This window comes from Psammomys obesus, unplaced genomic scaffold, assembly GCF_907164565.1.
Source record: "Psammomys obesus unplaced genomic scaffold, mPsaObe1.curated_primary_1811, whole genome shotgun sequence".
NCBI lineage: Eukaryota > Metazoa > Chordata > Mammalia > Rodentia > Muridae > Psammomys > Psammomys obesus.
Window position 1 is genome coordinate 21,833,130 of NW_026596079.1, and position 19,913 is coordinate 21,853,042.

Below are 19,913 nucleotides of genomic sequence, written 5' to 3' on the forward strand. Positions count from 1 at the left end.
TCCTCCTCTTCGTCCTCCTCCTCCTCTTCGTCCTCCTCCTCCTCTTCTTCCTCCTCCTCTTACTTCCCCTCTTCCTCCTCCTCTTCTTCCTCCTCAAGAACTACTTCTACTTTGTCTCTCTGACACTTTTATCAGTTTTTGTTTTTCTGTAGTTTACGGTTATTTTTTACAAAACTGTGTTTGTTTCTCAGTTTCACTTTTAACCCAGCTTTCACACAAATATTGAGACTCCTTTATATCTGTTTAATAATAAGCTTAACAACACAATAGCTGAGGAGTTATTAATCTGTTCTTAACCCTCTAGCTAATTTGACTTCCTCTCTGAGTATATCTCAGAGATGTTTGCACTATGTAGCTTTCCTGCTGCAGCTCCTTCCACTTTTGGCCCCTCTTGGACATCTGTCTGTTTCTGAATCCCCTTACTTTCTCTTCTAACTCTTCCTCCCCTGGCTGGCAGGAAGTCCAGCCCTGTTCTCTCCATTTTAAAGCTAGCTGCTTTATTGGCATATCAGGGGACATTTGGAGAGCAGTGTTTACACAGCATTGAAACAAGAAATTCTTAGAACAAGGATTGCAATCAGATATGGGGGATACAGAAATCAGCATTTGAATTACATAATATCCTTAGGCCTACAATAAAGTCTTTTATTCTTTCCTCCTTTAGTTTTTAAGGACAGGGTTTCTCTATGTAGCCTTGGCTGTTCTAGAACTCTATAAACTAGGCTGGCCTTGAAATCATAAGAAATCGGCATCACTCTTGCCTCCAGAGTGCCAGGGGTAAAGGTGTGTACCACCACCACCCAGTAATAAACAGTCTTTAGGTTAAAGAAAAATCTGGAACCAGAAAGATGCAGACAGAATGTTGACTGACCAGAATGAATGAATGAATTCATTCATTCATTCATTCATTCATTCATTCATTCATCCATTCATCCATCCATCCACCCATCTATTTATCTATTTATTTATTTATTTGCTCATTCATTCATCCACGCATTTATCTATCTATCTATCTATCTATCTATCTATCTATCTATCTATCTATCTATCTTATCTATCTATCTATTTATTTATTTATTTTCAAACAAGTATTTAAAAGCATCTGGATGGTAGCTTTATTCCCATTTCAATGGATTCTAGTGCTATTTGTTTGTGTTTAGATCATGATAACATGCAGTTGACTTTCTATGCTCTCAGATATTAGAGAAATATGGGATTATTTGTAGGGATGATTTTCATTGGTACTCTTAAAAATTGTAGATTTTGTTAAAGTCATAGCAGGGCCATAAAACTACAGAATAATGTATTTAATCACAATTTCCATTATTTCAGATACTTTTTTATATGCCTTAAAAATATTAAGGGTTTTTTCTAAAGAATTTTTTCTTCACTATTTAAATAATTTTTATTAAAGCAAGAAATTTTACAGTCCATATTATGTGTCCTGGATCAGCTATCAATTGTTAGTTAAAACAGAACTATCTAAACTTTTCCACAGTAAAGAATTAAATAGTTAAGGGAATGAAAGCTTTGAAGTTCTATACTTTGATGAGAAGTACTTTATTTAGGGTCTTTAATACATTAATTTGTTTTCCTATTTTATAGTTTTGTGAATTGTTGGTTTTGCATCAAGTAATTGAGGACTAGTCATGCTCACTTAAACAGAGCATTTGCTTGGTACATAAAGTTCAATATTTCTTTTCCTTTACTTTTATCTTTCATAACTTTTTTATGGTGCTTAAATTTGAGGTATTATATCATATCCTTTATCTGTGGAGCATGGGTTTCTTTTCAGGTGCCAAGATCAGGTGTAAACAGCTAGAACTTCAGTGGCATTGCTTTCTGGGCAGCTGCCACAGCATGGTGGGCTTGTAGGATACCTGTATCCTCCTCAGCCTTGGAGTAAGACACACTGGAGACTCAAGCCTATGAACTACTTCCAAGCTAGCAGTCTCCAACAGAGTACCAGTGACTTTACCAGTAACAGTAGGGTTCATGACTTAAATAAGAAAACAACTCTCCACTCAGCATTGGCTTTTGCTCTTGAGTAGGGGACAGATACCAACATGGAAACACCTAGAGGCTCCTGGCCTTGTTCATGACTTGGAGCGGGGATAGAGTCTCTTACAGACAGTTTGTATTCTAGGCTGGCCGGAAGCTTACATTCACATGTTGTAGCTTTGCCTTGGTATTCTCTAAATAAACAATATATCGTATTTGGATTGCTTTCTACTTGAGTAGACTAAGAAACAGTTAAAACAATAATGTTTTAATTTTGATGAACTTAAAATATCAAAGTTATATCTACCTAAGTGGAGAGGGACAAACCAGTCAGAGAACTTTGCCAGCATGTTTTCTTAAACACAAGAGGATGCTGGCATTTGAAGGTTAAATCAACTGCAGGTGCACACAGTGGGGCTTTTGGTTTGTTTGGATGGTTTGTTTATTTTTTATTTTTTTGGTGGCTAACTTTGTATATATTCTTGGAAATGGGTAATAAAAGGTCAAATTGTATTAATTTCCAAGAAGTATAGTGTTAGCTTTTAGAAAGCCCTTTGTATTCAAAGTGTATTTATAATGGTGATGGAAAGTCCTTCATCTTCTGATTGTTTACAGATTGCAAACTCAATGGTGAGCACATGGACAGGACCACCAGCCATGAAGTCCCTTTTTACTAGAATGTTTTGTTGTAAAACTTGTCCAAACATCGTGAAAACAAACAACTTCATGAGTTTTCAGAGTTATTTTCTACAGAAGGTACTCCTATTTCTCTTTGTTCTTGTGTTTTTATATTAACCTAACTTTATTGATGTTCACCTAGAATGACTTTTTTTAGTTTACAAACTCTTGTGTATCTGTTTGATTTGGAAACTGTGTATTATAGGTGTGTATTTTTATAAGTCGGCCTCTGCTCTAAAGCTTTTCTAAAATTTTAAGTGATCATTGATTTTTATCAACTTTATACAAATCATATCCACATTAGTTGATCATGTTTGACTAAAGGAAAGCCAAATGAGAAAGTTAATGTAAAAGACAGATAAGGCTTTGAACAGGAGAAAGGAGGTCATAGGAGTTAAAGGGAAGGAAAGGTAAGAAGAACATTTTTTTTTCCTCAAGTGGAAAGGAATTTTTTTTTTTTTTTAAGTGAAACTCCTTCCATAGTTTGGAAGATTGTGGAAAAGGGGCCTGAAGCAATGTAAGAGCCCAAAGAATGTTGTGGGACTCTTTGTTTAGGGCAGGGAATGGCTGTTGCACTTTTGACCTCTCAGCAGCAGTGATTAAGTCCTACTCAAGATTGCGCCTTTGAGGCTTTATCTCCAGACAGAAGGATTTAGCAAGGCCGCAGCCCTCCCTTAGGGTATAAGGCAGTTAATGGTTATGGGACTGGCAGAGGCACTTCATGGTGTGGCAGCTGGTGAGGTGCCCATGTTCCATAAGCAATTCCAAGAAAACTCAGTGGGTCACCCAGAAATAAAACAGTAAAGAAAGACATGACAGTGGAGGAGACCTGCCTGGTTGGAAAGTGGAATAGGATTAACAGGAGTGGGAGTGGAGCTCTGCTTATAGGGGTAAAAAAGTGAAAAGAAAGGCAATGTGGAGGTTAGAGGTTTTGTTTTTGCTTTTGCTTTTCCTTTTTTTTTTTCTCCTAATGAAAGGAGAGGATGAGAAAGACAGGATGAGAACATGTGTGTACAGTAAAGGTAATTATGAGTCTCCTTTGGTTTTACTTTTTTGTTGTTTGTATGTATTCCAAAATGTGTCTGCATGTGTATTTGTTTGCAGAATAAAGTTTATTTCTTACTGTGGATTGAAGTAAAAAATTTGGAATGATAGTACTTTTAGTTCAATTAACTTTTATATAACACTTTCAGTTTGGCAGAAAAGAAAATTAGTGACTAAATCAAACATTTAAATTTGCCTTTCAAGAGTGCAATTAGGCAGAGAGAACAGATACTCCTGTGGGAAAAAGAAGCTTTCCCCCTAGATTTTCCTACAGAATTAACACTGCATCAGTTCCTGTTGTCATTGCTGTGACAAAGGCCACAGAAGGAAATTTTGTTTGCCCTGGCTCCCAGCTTGAGAGGATCTAGCCCATCATAGCGAGATAAGCGTGGCGCAGAGCTTGAGGTGGCATTGCATCTGCAGGCAGGAAGCAGAGAGCTATGAACCCTGGCTCTCAGCTCACTTTCTCGGTTTTATTTGTTCTGGAACCCCAGTCCATAGGATCGTGCCATCCATAGGGTGGATCTTGCTGTCCTCAGGGACATGCCCAGAAGTGTATCCCCGAGGTGATTCGAGTTCCAGTCAAACTGACAATGGAGATGAACCATCACACTGCTGTTGACTCTGTTTATTCCTCTATGTATTGCCCCCTTTTCACTCCTGCTCTGTAGCTCAAGCCGGCCTGGAATTCCTAATCATCTTGCCTCTACCTCCAGTGTGCTGGAATTGTCAAGAATGTACCTCCATTCTAGCTGCTTCTGCTCTTTTAAGCAAGTTTTAAAAATGAGCCATCTCATTTTTGATTATCCAATTCAGAAGGGAAAGTCTTGATATCTTCCATGTCCTAAGTAGGACTAAGATTTCTGTGTATCTACTGTTCTGTCTAGGGCTTAATTAGCTTTATTTCACTAGCAGAATTAACTGTTGTGTGTCTGTCATATTTACACTAACAGAAAATTACTTATAAAATTTTAGAAAGAAGAAATGTATGCTGAAATTTAGATTACTGTGTGTCCTTAGTCTGAGGGTTGGTAAGTTATACTGTTTGCTTAATGCCTTTTGACATCTGATCCTTGAGTCCTAAAAATGATTGTGAAAAAAAGCAAGGCAGTAAGCAACCAGCCAAAGATATCCAGGGTAGTAGATAGTGAAGGTGGGAGTTAAAAATGAACCAGTGCTGAATTTGTGTACTCTTTCCACTATATCACTTAGAAATGAATTGTATAATTTACATATTACATGCTTTCTTCCAGGAAGTGAGCGCTAAGGCACATAGCCTGTAGAACATGTCCACTAATAGAAATTAGTGGAAATTTCTTAGATTTCTTACCCATTTCAGTAGTAAGGCTTTTAGATGTGTCTGTAGTGGGAGCACATGGGAAATGTGGTATTAGGTTCCATCTAGGTATCTGTGTTAACCCCAGTCTAACTCTCGTTAGAGCACAAATTATGGTAATGAATAAGTTGGGTTACATGCTGAAAACTCTTTCCCTTTTTTTGTAGACTATGCCCGTTGCAATGGCTTTGTTAAGAGATGTGCATAATCTTTGTCCCAAAGAAGTTTTAACATTTATTTTAGACTTAATCAAGTACAATGACAACAGGAAAAATAAGGTAAGGTGCTTTTCTCAATGAGTATTCTAAAGTACGCAGTGATACTTGTTTTTCAGATAATATATGGGGGCCTCAGTCTCCAGACTGCAGTAAAAGAAAGAAAGAAATACTTGTTTGTAGAGTCATTGTGAGCCCATAGTACTCTAGAGCTAGAGACTCTCGATATGATTTATTTCTTTTAAAGATTTCTTGAAACTCCTATAGTACAGAAAGACTAGTGTAGCCAGCTGAAACTTGGTTTTATGAAGTCTAACAGCATGGTTGTTTTGATTTTGGTGTGTGTGTATGAGATGCTGGTGATGAACTCAGGGCTTTGTGCATACTAAAGATGTACTCTGCTTCTGAGCTGAAGTGATTTGAAGTTATATGTGTTATGTTAATATCTTATGAAAAGACCTAATTGTATCCTCTCTTAATTATTCTTTGGCTTAGTTTTCAGATAACTACTATCGTGCAGAAATGATTGATGCCCTGGCTAATTCTGTTACACCAGCTGTCAGTGTGAATAATGAAGTGAGAACTTTGGATAACTTAAATCCTGATGTGCGACTAATTCTTGAAGAAATAACTCGGTTTTTGAATATGGAAAAACTTCTCCCAAGTTACAGACATACTATCACTGTCAGGTATCACTCAGTTCTTTGCTGTTTCCTTAAAATTGTTTATTTCTGTTAGATTAAGTTGGGAAAGATAAAGTAAAAATAAGAAATTTAAATTTTCTGACACTATGATTTCCAGATGAATTGTTAATATTTGGAAAATATCCTTAAAATTTTCCTCTATAATGGAATTTTTAATTTTATAATACTACATATATATATTTATAATCAATTTCCATCATGTTATTATTTTCTAAAAAAATACTATTTTGTATATGTGTGTGTAGCACACACACACACACGCGAGCGCGCGCAAGCACATGATAGAGCTACTTGGACTGTGATGCATGGGTGGAGGTCAGGAACCAGCTTTGTGGATTTCTCTTTCCACCTTTATGTCGGCCCAGGATGGAACTTCCCAAGCTTACCTATATCAAGAACCTTCATGTGCTGAGCTACCTCACCAACCCTAGAAATTCTCTGTATGAAACTACTTTGTGATGTTAGAATCTTTTTTTATATCAGCCATTATTGTGTAAACAGTACCATTTTGGGTTTTTTGAGACAAGGTCTCACTTAGGTCAGTCTGTGTAGCCAAGGCTCACCTTGAACTAGCTCCTGCTCCTCCTGCCTTCACCTTCCAGATGCTGAAGTGCACCACCACTGATTTGTCAGTCATTGTTTCAGAGGACTTTTAAGTTCTTTGTCTGCTTTTGTGTAGGAACCTAAAAATTCTGCTTATCTCTTTGAGTTTGCTAAAGTTGATTAGTGACTATAAAAATTTTAGCTTTCCTATTTCCTTTTTTATTTAAAATTTTTTTCTTTTTATTTTCGAGACAGGTTCTTACTATGCTTTTTGGGCTGGCCTGGAACTCTGTAGACCAAGTTGGCCTCAAACTGAGAGATCTGCCTGCCTCTGCCTGCCACCTCCCACCCCCATCAACCAGGTTCTGGGATTAAAGCTTTGTGCCACCATGCCCAGCTAAGCTCCCATATTTATAGTGAATGAATATAATATTTCTGGAGAAAGTACTTTATTTAAATTATATTGTTATTGCTAAGTACTTAGGATTTCCTGAAGTATGTTTTTGTTTACATGTATGTGGATCTGAGTTTCCAAACATGTTTTGAAATTTATTTTCATAATATTTAGATACTAATATTGAATATTATTATAAAAGTTGAACATTGCAGAATGGAATGTGTGTTCCAATTATAATGTTTTTTTAATTACTTTGATTTTATGTGTTTTGCCTGCAAGTATGTGCACAAGGGCATCAGATCTCCTAGGACTAGAGTTAGAGACAGCTGTGGCTCATCGTGTGGGTGCTGGGAATCAAATCTGAGTCCTCTGGAAGAGCAGCCAGTGTTTGTAAACATTGGGCCATGCCTCCAGCTCCATAAATGAGGATTGTAATTGATTGACAAATGAATCGCTAACATCTAGGTAACAAATTTGGTTCATGATACTGTGGAGGAAGTAATTAACTTTTTTCTTGATAGTTGCTTGAGAGCCATAAGGGTGCTTCAGAAGAATGGACATGTGCCAAGTGATTCATCTCTTTTCAAATCCTATGCTGAGTATGGCCACTTTGTGGACATCAGGATAGCGGCTCTGGAAGCCGTTGTTGACTACACGAAAGGTAATGTTGTCCAGGGGTGCTTGTTTCTTCTTAAAAGAAGTATATCTGAAAGTTGCTCATGCTGCATCTTCATAGTGCATGCGCTGTGGATATTTTAATTGTTTTGAATTGCTTTTTATTTAGCATTCAAAGTAGTAGGTAGATTTCACCATGATATTTTCATGCATATTTATCCTTTATTGTCAAATTCTTGGCTCCCTGACTTTTAGTTGGTTTGGTAATGATAGAAAGAAAATAAAATTATAGACATTTTTAACTCATGGAAGGAGCTAGCAAATTCTACAAATTTAATTATACATTATTTTTATTTATTTTTTAATTTAATTTTTATTTTTTATATGTATTAATTACAGTTTATTCACTTTGTATTCCAGCTGTAGCCCCTTCCCTTCTTCCCTCCTAATCCCATCCTTCCTCTCTCATCTCCTCCCATGTCCCTCCCCAAGTCCACTGATAGGGGAGGTCCTCCTCTCTTTCTCTCTGACCCTAGCCTATCAAGTCTCATCAGGACTGGCTGAACTGTCTTCCTCTGTGGCCTGATAAGGCTGATCCTCCCTCAGGGAGAGGTGATCGAAGAGCCAGACACTGAGTTCATGTTAGAGACAGTCTCTGTTCCCCTTATTAAGGCGCCACTTGAAGACTGAGCTGCCATGGGCTACATCTGTGCAGGGGTTCTAGGTTATCTCCATGCATGGTCCTGGGTTGGAGTCACAGTCTCAGAAAGACCCTGTGCCCAGATTTTTTGGTTCTGTTTCTGTCCTTGTGGAGCTCTTGTCCCTTTCATCTCCCCCTTCTTTCACAAGATTACCTGCACTCTACCCAAAGTTTGACTGAGTCTCAGCATCTGTTTTGATACCCTAATGGGTAGAATCTTTCAGAGGCCCTCTGTGGTAGTCTCCTGTCCTGTTCCCTGTTTTCTCCCTCTTCTGATGACCATCCCAACATTTTTAAAAATAAGAGATTTGGGGAAAAATAACTAAGGTTTCAAGGAAATGACTTAACAGGTGTATAAAAATGTGTTAATATGCAAACAAAACAAGAGACAGTAATTTCAGCAGGAAAATTAGGTTAGGCCCAACGTTTAAATAAATGAAAAGTGTGTCAGCAAATAAAGTAGATGCAGTGGAATACTCTAAAAGTGTAAATTAAAGTGACATAAGCTAGCTTCTACTACAATTTTTTAAAAACTTTCTAGACATATCAGAACCAGGGTGTGGTACAGTGTACAAAGTGTATGGGACTCTGTGAAGCCTACACCCATTTCTGATTTTTCTCCTGAGCTAAAATTTCTTTATAATTCTACTTTGCTTCCTGATTCATTCTGCAAAAATAGATACTGTGGTCTCCAGTTTCAGGTTATGAAGTCAAAAGGCTGTAAACTACACGACTATGTGAATTCTAGATTCTCTGCATTGCCAAGCTATCAGTTACTTAGCATTAGGGAATTAGACACACACAGTTCTTGTGTAACATCCTTTTTTTCCCCAAGACTTTTTTTTGGGCCAGAAATGGTTGGGAAGCAGAGGTTGGAGGATATCTGGGAGTTAGAGAGACCAGCATGGCCTACAGAGTGAGTTCCAGGTCAATTAGGGTTATATAGTGCTGTCCTATCAATAAAAAGGTTGGGTGTTTGTTTGTTGCCTGTGTTATACACACACACACACACACACACACACACACACACACACACACACACACACACACACACACACACACACAGTTTCCACCAAGGCCAAAACAGGTATTCAGATCCCCTTGAGTTAGAGTTAAGGGTCTTTGTGAGTGGCCTGATATGGGCGCTGGGAACTGACCCATAGTCCTCTACAAGAGCTTCCCCTCGTGTAACATTATGAACAAACTCCCAAAGAAAGAGTTCAGATGAGCATGTATGAATCTAACTAATAATTAAGATAGGTGAATGTGTAAAATGAAGAAACCGGAATTCAGTGTATATTTCAGAAATAATTGTTTAATAGTTATATGCAAGTAAAAGTAATATATAACTATAATATACATCTGAAAGTCAAGCCTGTAATAGAATACTGGAAGAATAAAGAAGTTAAAGTTTACTGAGCTTTGATTATAATAAAAGGACATGGGAAGGCTCATAGGGAGTTAGAAGTTGTGAAGGAACTAGACACATGTAAAATTAAAACTTTTTATGTTTTATAAGTTTCGGTAGAAATGCCTACAGACAGAAACCAAAGAGAGTTGTAACCATATTGTGATTATATATACATAAATATGTTACTATAGATATATAGTATCTTGAATATAAACATGTTTCTCCTACATGGTTCCTTCCACTAAGGTGCAAAACATTTGTAAGATACATACATATATATATATATATATACACACATATATATATATATATATATATGTAAACATTATAATTTTTGCCTTGATTCTAAAAGAACTGTCATTTTTATGTCTTTATTTAAAAGATGATGTTATAAGTGATTTGCTGTTGTTAAGTGAATTATTTGATAAGCAATAAACCTATGTAATTCTGTATCTCTGTATCTATTTTGATGTCTTGCCAGCTTAAAATCTAGACTTGTTGAGATCATGTAATTTTTTTTTAGTATGCCTAAGATATATGAATGTGTCTCAGAAATAGAAAGAATTAATGAGTTAATACTACTCAAAATGAAATAGAATAATAATGTTTTCAAAAGAATACTAAACGATTACATATTTAAAAAATTGAATGGAGCTTAGATTTGAACCATGAATTCTGTAGCTTAAAATATTGGTGCTCATATTAGAAGATGGAAGAATGAAAACTTGTGCATAAAATTGTGTATCTAAAGTTTTTCAGTTCTTAAAAATACGTTGAAAAGGTGAATGACAATAGTGAGTCATTTTTGTCAGTTTCAGTCATAACTTGAATTTGTAATTACCTTTCTGATTGGCTTGTGTCTCGTGGAAGGAACCATATGAGCAGAAATATGTTTATATTTAAGATAGTATTATATGTCAAGCCTATCTGGGATTTAAGTATCTAAAAAATTTGGCAGATTATGTACAATTAATTGTGTCTTATTTAGGGCTTTTAATGAATTTGAACTTGCTTTATGGTGTATTGGTGTTTGGTTGAACTTTAGTATTAACTATATACTAGGCACTATTTTTGGTACTATTTCATATTGCTGTTTGCTTGGATACATACTAGGTGCTATTTTTGGTCTTGGTTACATGTGGCTTGATGCTTGTGAGAGTTAAAACTGCATCTAGTGCATACAAAGTTTTAAAAAAGAATGCTGATTGCTTACTTGACCCTTCAACTGCATGACAATCCAGCTAAGAATCGTACTTATTTAATGTTCCTACTCATCATTTGTTATTTGATTTGTTATAATTAACTCTACATTGTTTACTGATTTTTATTTTCAGTTGACAGGAGTTATGAAGAACTTCAGTGGCTACTTAATATGATTCAGACTGACCCTGTCCCCTATGTAAGGTTAGTTTATATATTTAATATCTTGATTATAGACCTGAAATGGGTCAGATCATGGCCAAAGATTGTTATTAGAAAGAATTTTTTAAATATGGAAATAGATTACACATTTTGAAGCCTTTTTCTTATTTGATTTTAGAAAAAGATTTTCAAAATACATTGTTAATTTCTTTTAATTTTTAACTGCTGTTTTAACTTAGTTTTATAACAGTTTGTAGTGAATAGGAATCATGACTTGTATGTCCCAACTTATAATTGATTTCATGTTTTTATGTCATTTGGGAGCTTATTTCAGGGCATATTTAAAATTTTTTGTTATGTGTATTTGTCTATATGCATGCATGCACATGAGCCACAGCACACACCTGGAGGTCAGAGGGCAAGTCTTCACCATGGAGCCACATCACCATTCTCATTTGTTCATTCATTTCATTCAACACCTTACATTTTATTAGAGTCGGTATTTTTTTGTTTTGTTTTATTTATATATATATATATATATATATATATTTTTTTTTTTTTTTTTCTAGACAGAGTTTTTCTGTGTAGCCTTGGCTTTGTAGATCAGGCTGACTTTGAACTCACAGAGATCAGCCTGCCTCTGCCTACCTGAGTGCTGAGATTGCAGGTATGTGCTACCACGCCAAGCTTATTTTTTTTAAATTTAAGAAACTAGAGGAATTAAAGTCTTGATGTGCCATTTTTGTTTTTATTTGTGCTTACCTCTAGTAACTGCTTTTATTCCTGTTGTTTTTTTAACAGTATTTTTTTTAATATAGAATTAAATTTAACCATTTCTGTCTTCCTTTCTTTGCACATAGTAGATACTCAGATTTTTATTTGATTTGATAATATGACTTCACAGAAGAGAATTTTCAAGTTGAAAAACATTTCATCTAGGGGCAAGGACTTAGGCTTAGAGAACTTAAATGCCTTGTTCAACTTTCCACATCACTTGGCAGAATTTTTTTTTTTTTTTAATTACATAAACTCTGCCTGCTCTTCTTTGAAGTGCCTCTGGGTGTGAGCAGTCTGCTCAAGGGTTTAGGCACAGCTGGACTTGGTAGCTTATGGCTTTAATCCCAGCACTTGGGAGGCAGAGGCAGGCTGATCTCTGTTATTTTTAGGCCAGCCTGATGTATAGAGAAATTCCCGGACTGCCAGAGCTGTTACACAGAGAAGCCCTGTCTCAAAACTAAACAACAACAACAACAAAACAAAACAAAAAAAAAAAAAAACAGCCATCATGGTGGCTAGAAATATGGTTTAGTGGTTAAGAGCACTAACATCTACCATCTGTACTGGGATCTGATGCCCTCTTCTGGCATGCAGGTGTACATGCAGATAGATAGAGCACTAATATAAATAAATAAATCTTTAAGCCAGGCAAGGTGGTACATGCTTGTAATCCCAACACTCAGGGAGGCAGAGGCAGGTGGATCTCTGTGAGTTTGAGACCAGCCTGGTCTACACAGCAAGTCCAGGACAGCCAAAGCTACACAGCAAAACCTTTTCTTGAAAAACCAAAAAAAAAAAAAAAAAAAAAAAAAAAAAAAAAAAAAAAAAAAAAAAAGGAAAAGAAAAAATACAGGTATAAGAATTAATTGTATTTCTTTTGTATTTGTATTTCTTTTCATATAACTTATTTTCAGTTGTGTTTAAAGCTATATATTTCCTTTTTTTTTTTTTAACAGCCTTTTAGTAGTCTTGTTTTGTGCAGTCTTTAATGTCACATCTCAAAAAGGAGCCAGTAAAGTCCACATCTCCCACTTACACAGACATGCAGCAGAAGGGCAGTGAGTTTAGTTTCTGTTTTTCTTTCTTTTCTTTTTTTTTTTTTTTTTTTTGAGACAGGGTTTCTCTGTGTAGCCTTGGCTGCCTGGACTCACTTTTTAGACTGGGCTGGCCTCGAACTCACAGTGATCCACCTCTCTCTGCCTTCCTGAGTGTTGGGATTACAGCGTGTGCCACTGTACCCAGCTGTGTTTAGTATCTTAAGCTGCACTCAGCCAGTCAGCTTTCCTTTCATCTCCTCCCCAATTGAAAGTCCAGCTGGATGTCCTACTATTGACAGTACAGTGTAAAGATTGCCCAGAATCTCAAGTTTGGCCATCATCTGTGAGTTCCATCGCTTTTTTTCCTCCTTGCTTATATCCAAGAGCCTACTTCCTTCTTAATTCTTACATTTTTTGCTTACTCTAGTCCTGGCTATGTATTTTTACTAAATTCTAGGCTCCCATCAGGGCTTTCTCACCCATTTTTCTGTTCCTCTTTCTATGCTCATAATATCAGATATTTTCGTTTTAAGATTTTGTTTTGGAGGCTGGAGAGATGGTGCAGCAGTTAAGAAGACTGACTGCTCTTCCAGAGGACCCAGATTCAGTTATCAGCACCCACATGTCAGCTCACAACTTTAAGATCTGACACCCTCACACAAACATACATGTGGGCAGAACACGAATGCACATAAAATAAAAATAAGTAAATTATTAAAAAAAAAAGATTTTGTTTTATTCCTTGTACCTAGTCACCTAAAAAAAACTGCCTCTGACATAATCTGATTGGCCTTCTCTTTGATCACCTCCCCCTGAGGGGGGAGCAGCTTTACCAGGCCACAGAAGATGACAATGCAGCCACTCCTGATGAGATCTGATAGACTAAGATCAGAAGGAAGGAGAGGAGGACCTCCCCTATCAGTGGACTTGGGGAGGGGCATGCGTGAAGAAAGGGGAGGGAAGGTGGGACCAGGATGGGAGGAGGGAGGGGCTTATGGGGGGGATACAGTGAATAAAGTATAATTAATAATAATAAAAAAACAAAACAAAACTGCCTCTTATGAGTGAAAACTTCTGCCATGGAGTTTAACGTTTACTCCTGAAAATATTCTTCCTACTTGCCTCTTATCATATGCAGGTTTTGTGCTTGCTTGTTTGTGACAGTGTCTTGCTATAAAAACACAGCCTAGCTTTGAACTCGCCACTATTCTTCTGCCTCAGCCAGAGTGCTAAGACTGATGTGCCAGAATGGTTTACTGAAATGCAGCTTACTGTGAAGACACTCTCCACTCCCTTTTTTTTTCGTATGTTTCATTGTTAAAATGTGTCTGCATATTTCCATGCTTTTCAGGGGTGCTGTGATAATGAAGTTTATATTAATATTAATATTGGACTGTTGGCCCATGTTTGAAATTTTTTATACTATTGTCCTGTTTTAAAGATTTTTAAAAAAGATTTTCATACTTAATCACCAGGCAGTTGTTTGGTTTGATTGCGTCTGTTTTTAATACTCTTAAGAAAATGAATGAGATGAACTGGGCGTAGTGGTGCATGCCTCTAATCCCAGCACTCAGGAGGCAGAGGCAGGTGTATCTCTTGTGAGTTTGAGGCCAGCCCGTCTGAGTTTCAGGACAGCCAGGGCTACAGAAACCCACTGTCACGAACAACCGCCATCCCTCACCCCCCTCCCCCAAGAAAGAATGAGATGGTTAAGATTATATAGTAAGATTGTAGTAGACCTTGTTCCATAATGGGAAAGGAGAAAATAGTTTTACTATCTTCTAGAGTGTCTTCTATTATTAATAGTTCCATTCAGCAAATGGTCAGTAAAAATTCATTTGTTTATTTTTCATTCTTGCAGGCATAAGATTCTAAACATGTTGACAAAGAATCCGCCATTTACAAAGAACATGGAGTCTCCTTTATGCAATGAAGCCCTGGTAGATCAACTCTGGAAGCTCATGAATTCTGGTAAGAGAGCAGTTAATTTTTTTTTTTTTAACTTTGTTTGATTCTTTGTGAGTTTCACATCATGCACCCCAGTTCATGCACCCAGGGGACTCCTTGTCCCCTCCACCCTTGCAACCTCCCCCAAAAGAAAATAAAGAACAAACAAACAAAATAAGCAAAACAGCATAGAGAACATCTGGTCATGGAAACTAGTGTGTCATGGTGTATCCTACAGTTTATCCCTCTGTCTACACATCTTCACTTGCAAATATTCATTACAATGAGTCATTGGTCTGTTTCGAGAAGACTAGTAACTTTTTAAAACTTATTACTTATTTCATTTTACAAAAGATTTTTCAAGGATATGAGAGAGAAAGAGACAGAGAGACAGAGTAAGGAGTGTATGAGTGAGTATATAACCTGGAGCTTACTAACTGCCTCAACTGGCTGGCCAGGAAGCCTGATGGTGTTGTTTCCAGCTCCCTAGTGTAGGAATTACAGGTTCATGTAATCATGCTTTTACATGGGTGCTGGGGATCAAACTCAGGTCCTTATGGTTAAGTTGAATGCCTCTCTTGTGTGACCTACTCTCTAGCAACTCCTCCCATTTCTCTTTTAAAATAGGTTGCCAGGTTTTCACATGAAGGTTATAACAGCTGTTAAGGATGTGTTCACTTTGTTCCATATGGTGGTTGCAGAAATGGAAAATAGTGCAGGTTTTTTAAGTAGTTAAAGGGCTGTACACGTGAACCTTCATAGTCTTCCCACCTCTTTTTCTTGGCCTCCGGTGGCTTTATTCAGAGATTACTAATTTTTTCATTTTTCAGGACGGTGAGCGAATGTAGAATACCAGATAACCTGCAGTTTTAAAGACTGCATACTGTGTTTACATCTCAGAGAACATGCCTTCTTATCGTAGTGTGAGTTTACATCCTTTTGAGGGAGGTCGGGGAGTGGAAGGACATAGTATGTAGGGTACTAGCGCTTCAGCCAGTTTGCCAAACATAAACCCTAGCTCAGTTGTTAATCTTCGTATAAGGAGTTTAAACTCTGCCAAATGCAGAGTTTACCAGACTCTTTACCCAATGCAGGCAGTAAGATCTGCTTCTGCTTCTCATATATTTGAGCTTTGTGTGTAGTCGGGGAATCAAATCCAGGATTTTTATTAATTAGCTATACGTTCAGCAGCTCCTGTAGTCACTTATCTCTAAGTCATTTTTATGTAATTCATTAGTTATTCTGAATTTATCAATGTCATATATGTTGGAAGATAGTTTTTGTTGTATCTCTTAAAAGATTGAAATTATAATACAGCTTTTGGTTGAAAGGTTTAGTCAAAAGCTAGGCTGAAATTATTTTGCTTAAACAGTTGTTGCAACTAGAGGGAGACCAGTAGGTATTTATTATAGTACTTAATTTTTATTTTCTTACACTTAAAATTTTTGAGTATGATACTTTATTGCCTCTCTAGAATATGGAAATAATTTACCATGCTATCTCATTGCTAACTCATTGAATCACGAATTCTAAATTCTAATGCTTTAATTTTTATACGTAGTTTACTAATACTGAAATGCTAAGGACTATGTAACTCCTGTCCTCTTATTTCACAATAATTGTGCATAGTCATGGGAAGTATATCAGTGGATGGCCTTTGTCTTTACAAAAATAAAGCAATTATAAGAATATACCCTGTATACGAATCTGAACTAAGATACTGCTAGTTATCTTTGCCTACTCACAAATGATTGTTGCTATGAGCACAGAATTTAATATTTTAAAATATTTTGTTACCTTGAAGACATCATTGTCTCTTTTACTTAGATTCAGGAGGTAAGCACACATTTCAGAAACTTTTGAAGAATTATTCAGCAGTAAATCTTTCGCGCAAAATGTGCCATGTCAAACATTAATAAGAATACGTGACTGATCATAATAGCTCACAAAAGTGAGGAAGGCATAACAGTTATAAAGTATTCTCTTATTACCTTTTGAGAGAAGTTTTTGGACAAAAGGAATGATTCTTAAGATTAATGGGACAGTTTGATCCCATTAGAAGATGACAGACAAATTAAGTGTCCAACTGATGTCTTGTCTTTGTGATAATATCCGATACAAAGAGCCATGTGTGGTGGCACATGTATGTAATCTCAGCACTTGGGAGGCAGAGGCAGGTGGATCTCTGTGAGCTTGAGGCCAGCAAGGTCTACAAAGCGAGTCCAAGACAGACATCCAAGGCCACACAGAGAAACCCTGTCTGGAAAAACAAAAAACCAAACAAACAAAAACCAAAAAAAACCCCCAAGTATCTGATATAAAGTACAGTAGCTGCTATACTATATGGAGATTCTCCATGTAAGTAATTGACACTGGACACTGAGGTCAGTGAGGCTGTAGTACAGAGCAGTTTCCTGGTCAGCTTTAAAATGTATAAATGGCTAGAAGCAGTGAACAGTAAAAGTAACATGAAAAGCTGGAAGGGTATGTATTTACAAGATGGTTTTGGAAAACACTGAATGTTGATTAGGAAGCTGGGCTGAACCTCGGGATAGAATGAACCTTATGCAAGAAGCTGCTTTATGTTAAATTTTCAAAGATTGTTTTCATAATAAGAATTATATAATCATGTTAGAAAATAATATACAATTGTATGATATCACTATAGATTTGAATGTATTTGGACTTTGGAGAAAAAAAGCACCTCTCTGTCTCTGTCTCTATCTCTCTGTGTGTGTTTGTGTCTGCATATGTGGTGATCTGTATTCTATTGTATGTATGTTGTTGTGATGGTAAGGTTTTACAATGCTCGAGAGCAAGCCTCGGACCTGGAAGGTGATATTTCAGAGCTGCACACTAGCTACATTTCAGGCAGAAACATTTTAAAGTAACACCTGGCATTTTCTAACTCTGTATATTATAATTTTAATGGTTATTCTTTTATGAATGGTGCCATATTATAAGCAAAGATGTTAAAATCATTATCTAAGTCACTAAGTCTTACTGAATTCTGTGTGTCTTTTTTTGCTGGGTTTCCTGGGTTATCTGGTAAACAATATATAAAATTATGTCAGGAACGAATAAATTGTACTGGAGATGTGGTTCAGTTGGCAGAGTGCTTACCCAGCATGCATACAGCCCTGTTTTTTTATCCCTGGCACCATATAAACTTAATTCCTCTCTAATTCTAGGACTCAGGAGCTGTATCAAAATCAAGATAATACTTCAGTACTTGGTGAGCTCAGACCAGCCTGAGCAGCATTAGATTATCAAAAACAGGCTAACTGGCAATGATTTAAGTGTGTAGACCTTTAAATATAGGTTCCACTTAATGTATGTAGATCATAGGCATTAAGGAAAAGATACATAGGTATAGAAAGATTGGCTTAGCTGATTTCAGAAACTTTAATAAATATTTAATGCAACAATGTGAAGATGTTTAACAGAGTATTTCTTCCTCTGTAATAAATCCATGTTTAGAATTATGTTATATCAAGAAGTTGTTTTTTTACCATGTTTAATGATTTTGTATGTGTGTATGTGTATGATGTGCACATGTGTGCATGAGCAGAGGTCAGAGAACAACTTGTGGGAGTCAGTTTCTCCTCTTCCACTCTGGGTCCCAGGGGTCAGCTTCAGGTGGTCAGGCTTGGTGGCAAGCACTTAACCATCTCGCTAGCCTCCTTAACCATCTCGCTAGCCCCATTTTATTATCCTATTTAAAACCTCAAATTAATAAATTCATAGAAAAGATGTATGTGTTAGTACTTGAATACTAATATATTAAGAAGTGGGCAGAGAAGAAATGCATGTGGAATAATTGCTGAAGAGGAAGAATGGAAAGAAATGTTTAGAGTCAGAACAACCATCTTATTTAAATCTTGTTTTACTTGAGCTGGCAAGTTGGTGTGGCTGATATAGGCTCTTGCTACCAAACCTGATGGTTTAGGTTTGACCTTTAGAATCTACATGATGGAAAGAAAGAACTGATTTCTGCAAAGTGTCCTCTCGCTTACAACACAGCATCTGTACATGTATATATATATATACACATACATATATGCATATATGTATATACATCTGTACATATATATGTACAGATGTTATGTATGTTATGTACGTAGGTATGTACGGATGTAGGTATGTACGTAGGTATGTACATACATATCTACAAACATACCTACGTACATACCTACTCAACACACACAATTAATTAATAGATTTTTAATTTCTGAAGTTGTTTTTGTAAGGCTAACGATGTGGTAGTGAAGTTCTCTTTGTCTGCCTCTTAGGTACTGCACATGACTGGAGGCTGCGGTGTGGTGCTGTGGACTTGTACTTCACTCTGTTTGGCCTCAGTAGACCTTCCTGTTTACCTTTGCCAGAGCTTGGGCTTGTTCTTAACCTAAAAGAGAAAAAAGCTGTCTTGAATCCTACTATAATTCCAGAAGCCGGAGCAGGCAACCAGGAATCTACGAATAACCCAGGCTGTCATGCACAGTTGGCTGGATTTCAGAACCCTGTGAGTATCATATTAGTACAGAAGACAGAGCCTCACTATGCAGCACCCCTGAAGAGGACAGTGTTGTCCGTGAATCAGTCAGTTTTCTAGCCCAGGTCACTGCCATTTTAACCCCATAGCTCATGTTTGCTTAGCATTTTAAAATTCATAAAATGCTGCTGCCATCACATGAGTAAATGTAACAAGTGTGCTCCAGTCTACTTGTGTGATGATGTAAGATTCTTTTGGCCCATAGGATTTCTCCTCTGCATAGTACTACTGCATACAGAGTCAGTTCATAGAGCCTGTTAGACAGCAGCCTGTCTTGTCTGTGTGGATCAATGGCAGCTGGTGGGACCCTGCCTTTGAGTTGCTTGCTGCACAGGATGAGTATCTGGCAAGTGGTTTTGAATGAAAATAAATAATGAGTAATCTGATGATTTGGGAGGAGATGGTACAATACATTTTTTTTTTTTATATTTGTGGTTTTTGCCTTTAGAAAACCTTTTCTTCCTAGTTTTCCACTGTAAATTGCCAGACCCTGTAAAAAGAACGTGTGAATCATTTCACTATAAAAGGAAATCTTTTTTCCTTTTATATCTCTAAAAGTTGACAGACACTTCTGCCCCCACAGAAGATGGGAAA

At 36.8% G+C, this 19,913-nt stretch overlaps 1 protein-coding gene across 2 annotated transcripts in view; it reads left to right on the plus strand.

The window, feature by feature from the left end:
- Nucleotides 1–19,913, plus strand: part of Taf2 (TATA-box binding protein associated factor 2) — a 62,135-nt gene that overhangs the window by 28,167 nt on the left and 14,055 nt on the right. For both annotated transcript variants that reach the window (XM_055626570.1, XM_055626571.1), the window contains exons 17-23: nucleotides 2,617–2,757; nucleotides 5,227–5,337; nucleotides 5,770–5,963; nucleotides 7,440–7,579; nucleotides 10,979–11,048; nucleotides 14,682–14,791; nucleotides 19,060–19,289. In XM_055626570.1, the coding sequence (XP_055482545.1) occupies nucleotides 2,617–2,757; nucleotides 5,227–5,337; nucleotides 5,770–5,963; nucleotides 7,440–7,579; nucleotides 10,979–11,048; nucleotides 14,682–14,791; nucleotides 19,060–19,289 (996 nt within the window). The remainder of the gene's footprint in view (nucleotides 1–2,616; nucleotides 2,758–5,226; nucleotides 5,338–5,769; nucleotides 5,964–7,439; nucleotides 7,580–10,978; nucleotides 11,049–14,681; nucleotides 14,792–19,059; nucleotides 19,290–19,913) is intronic.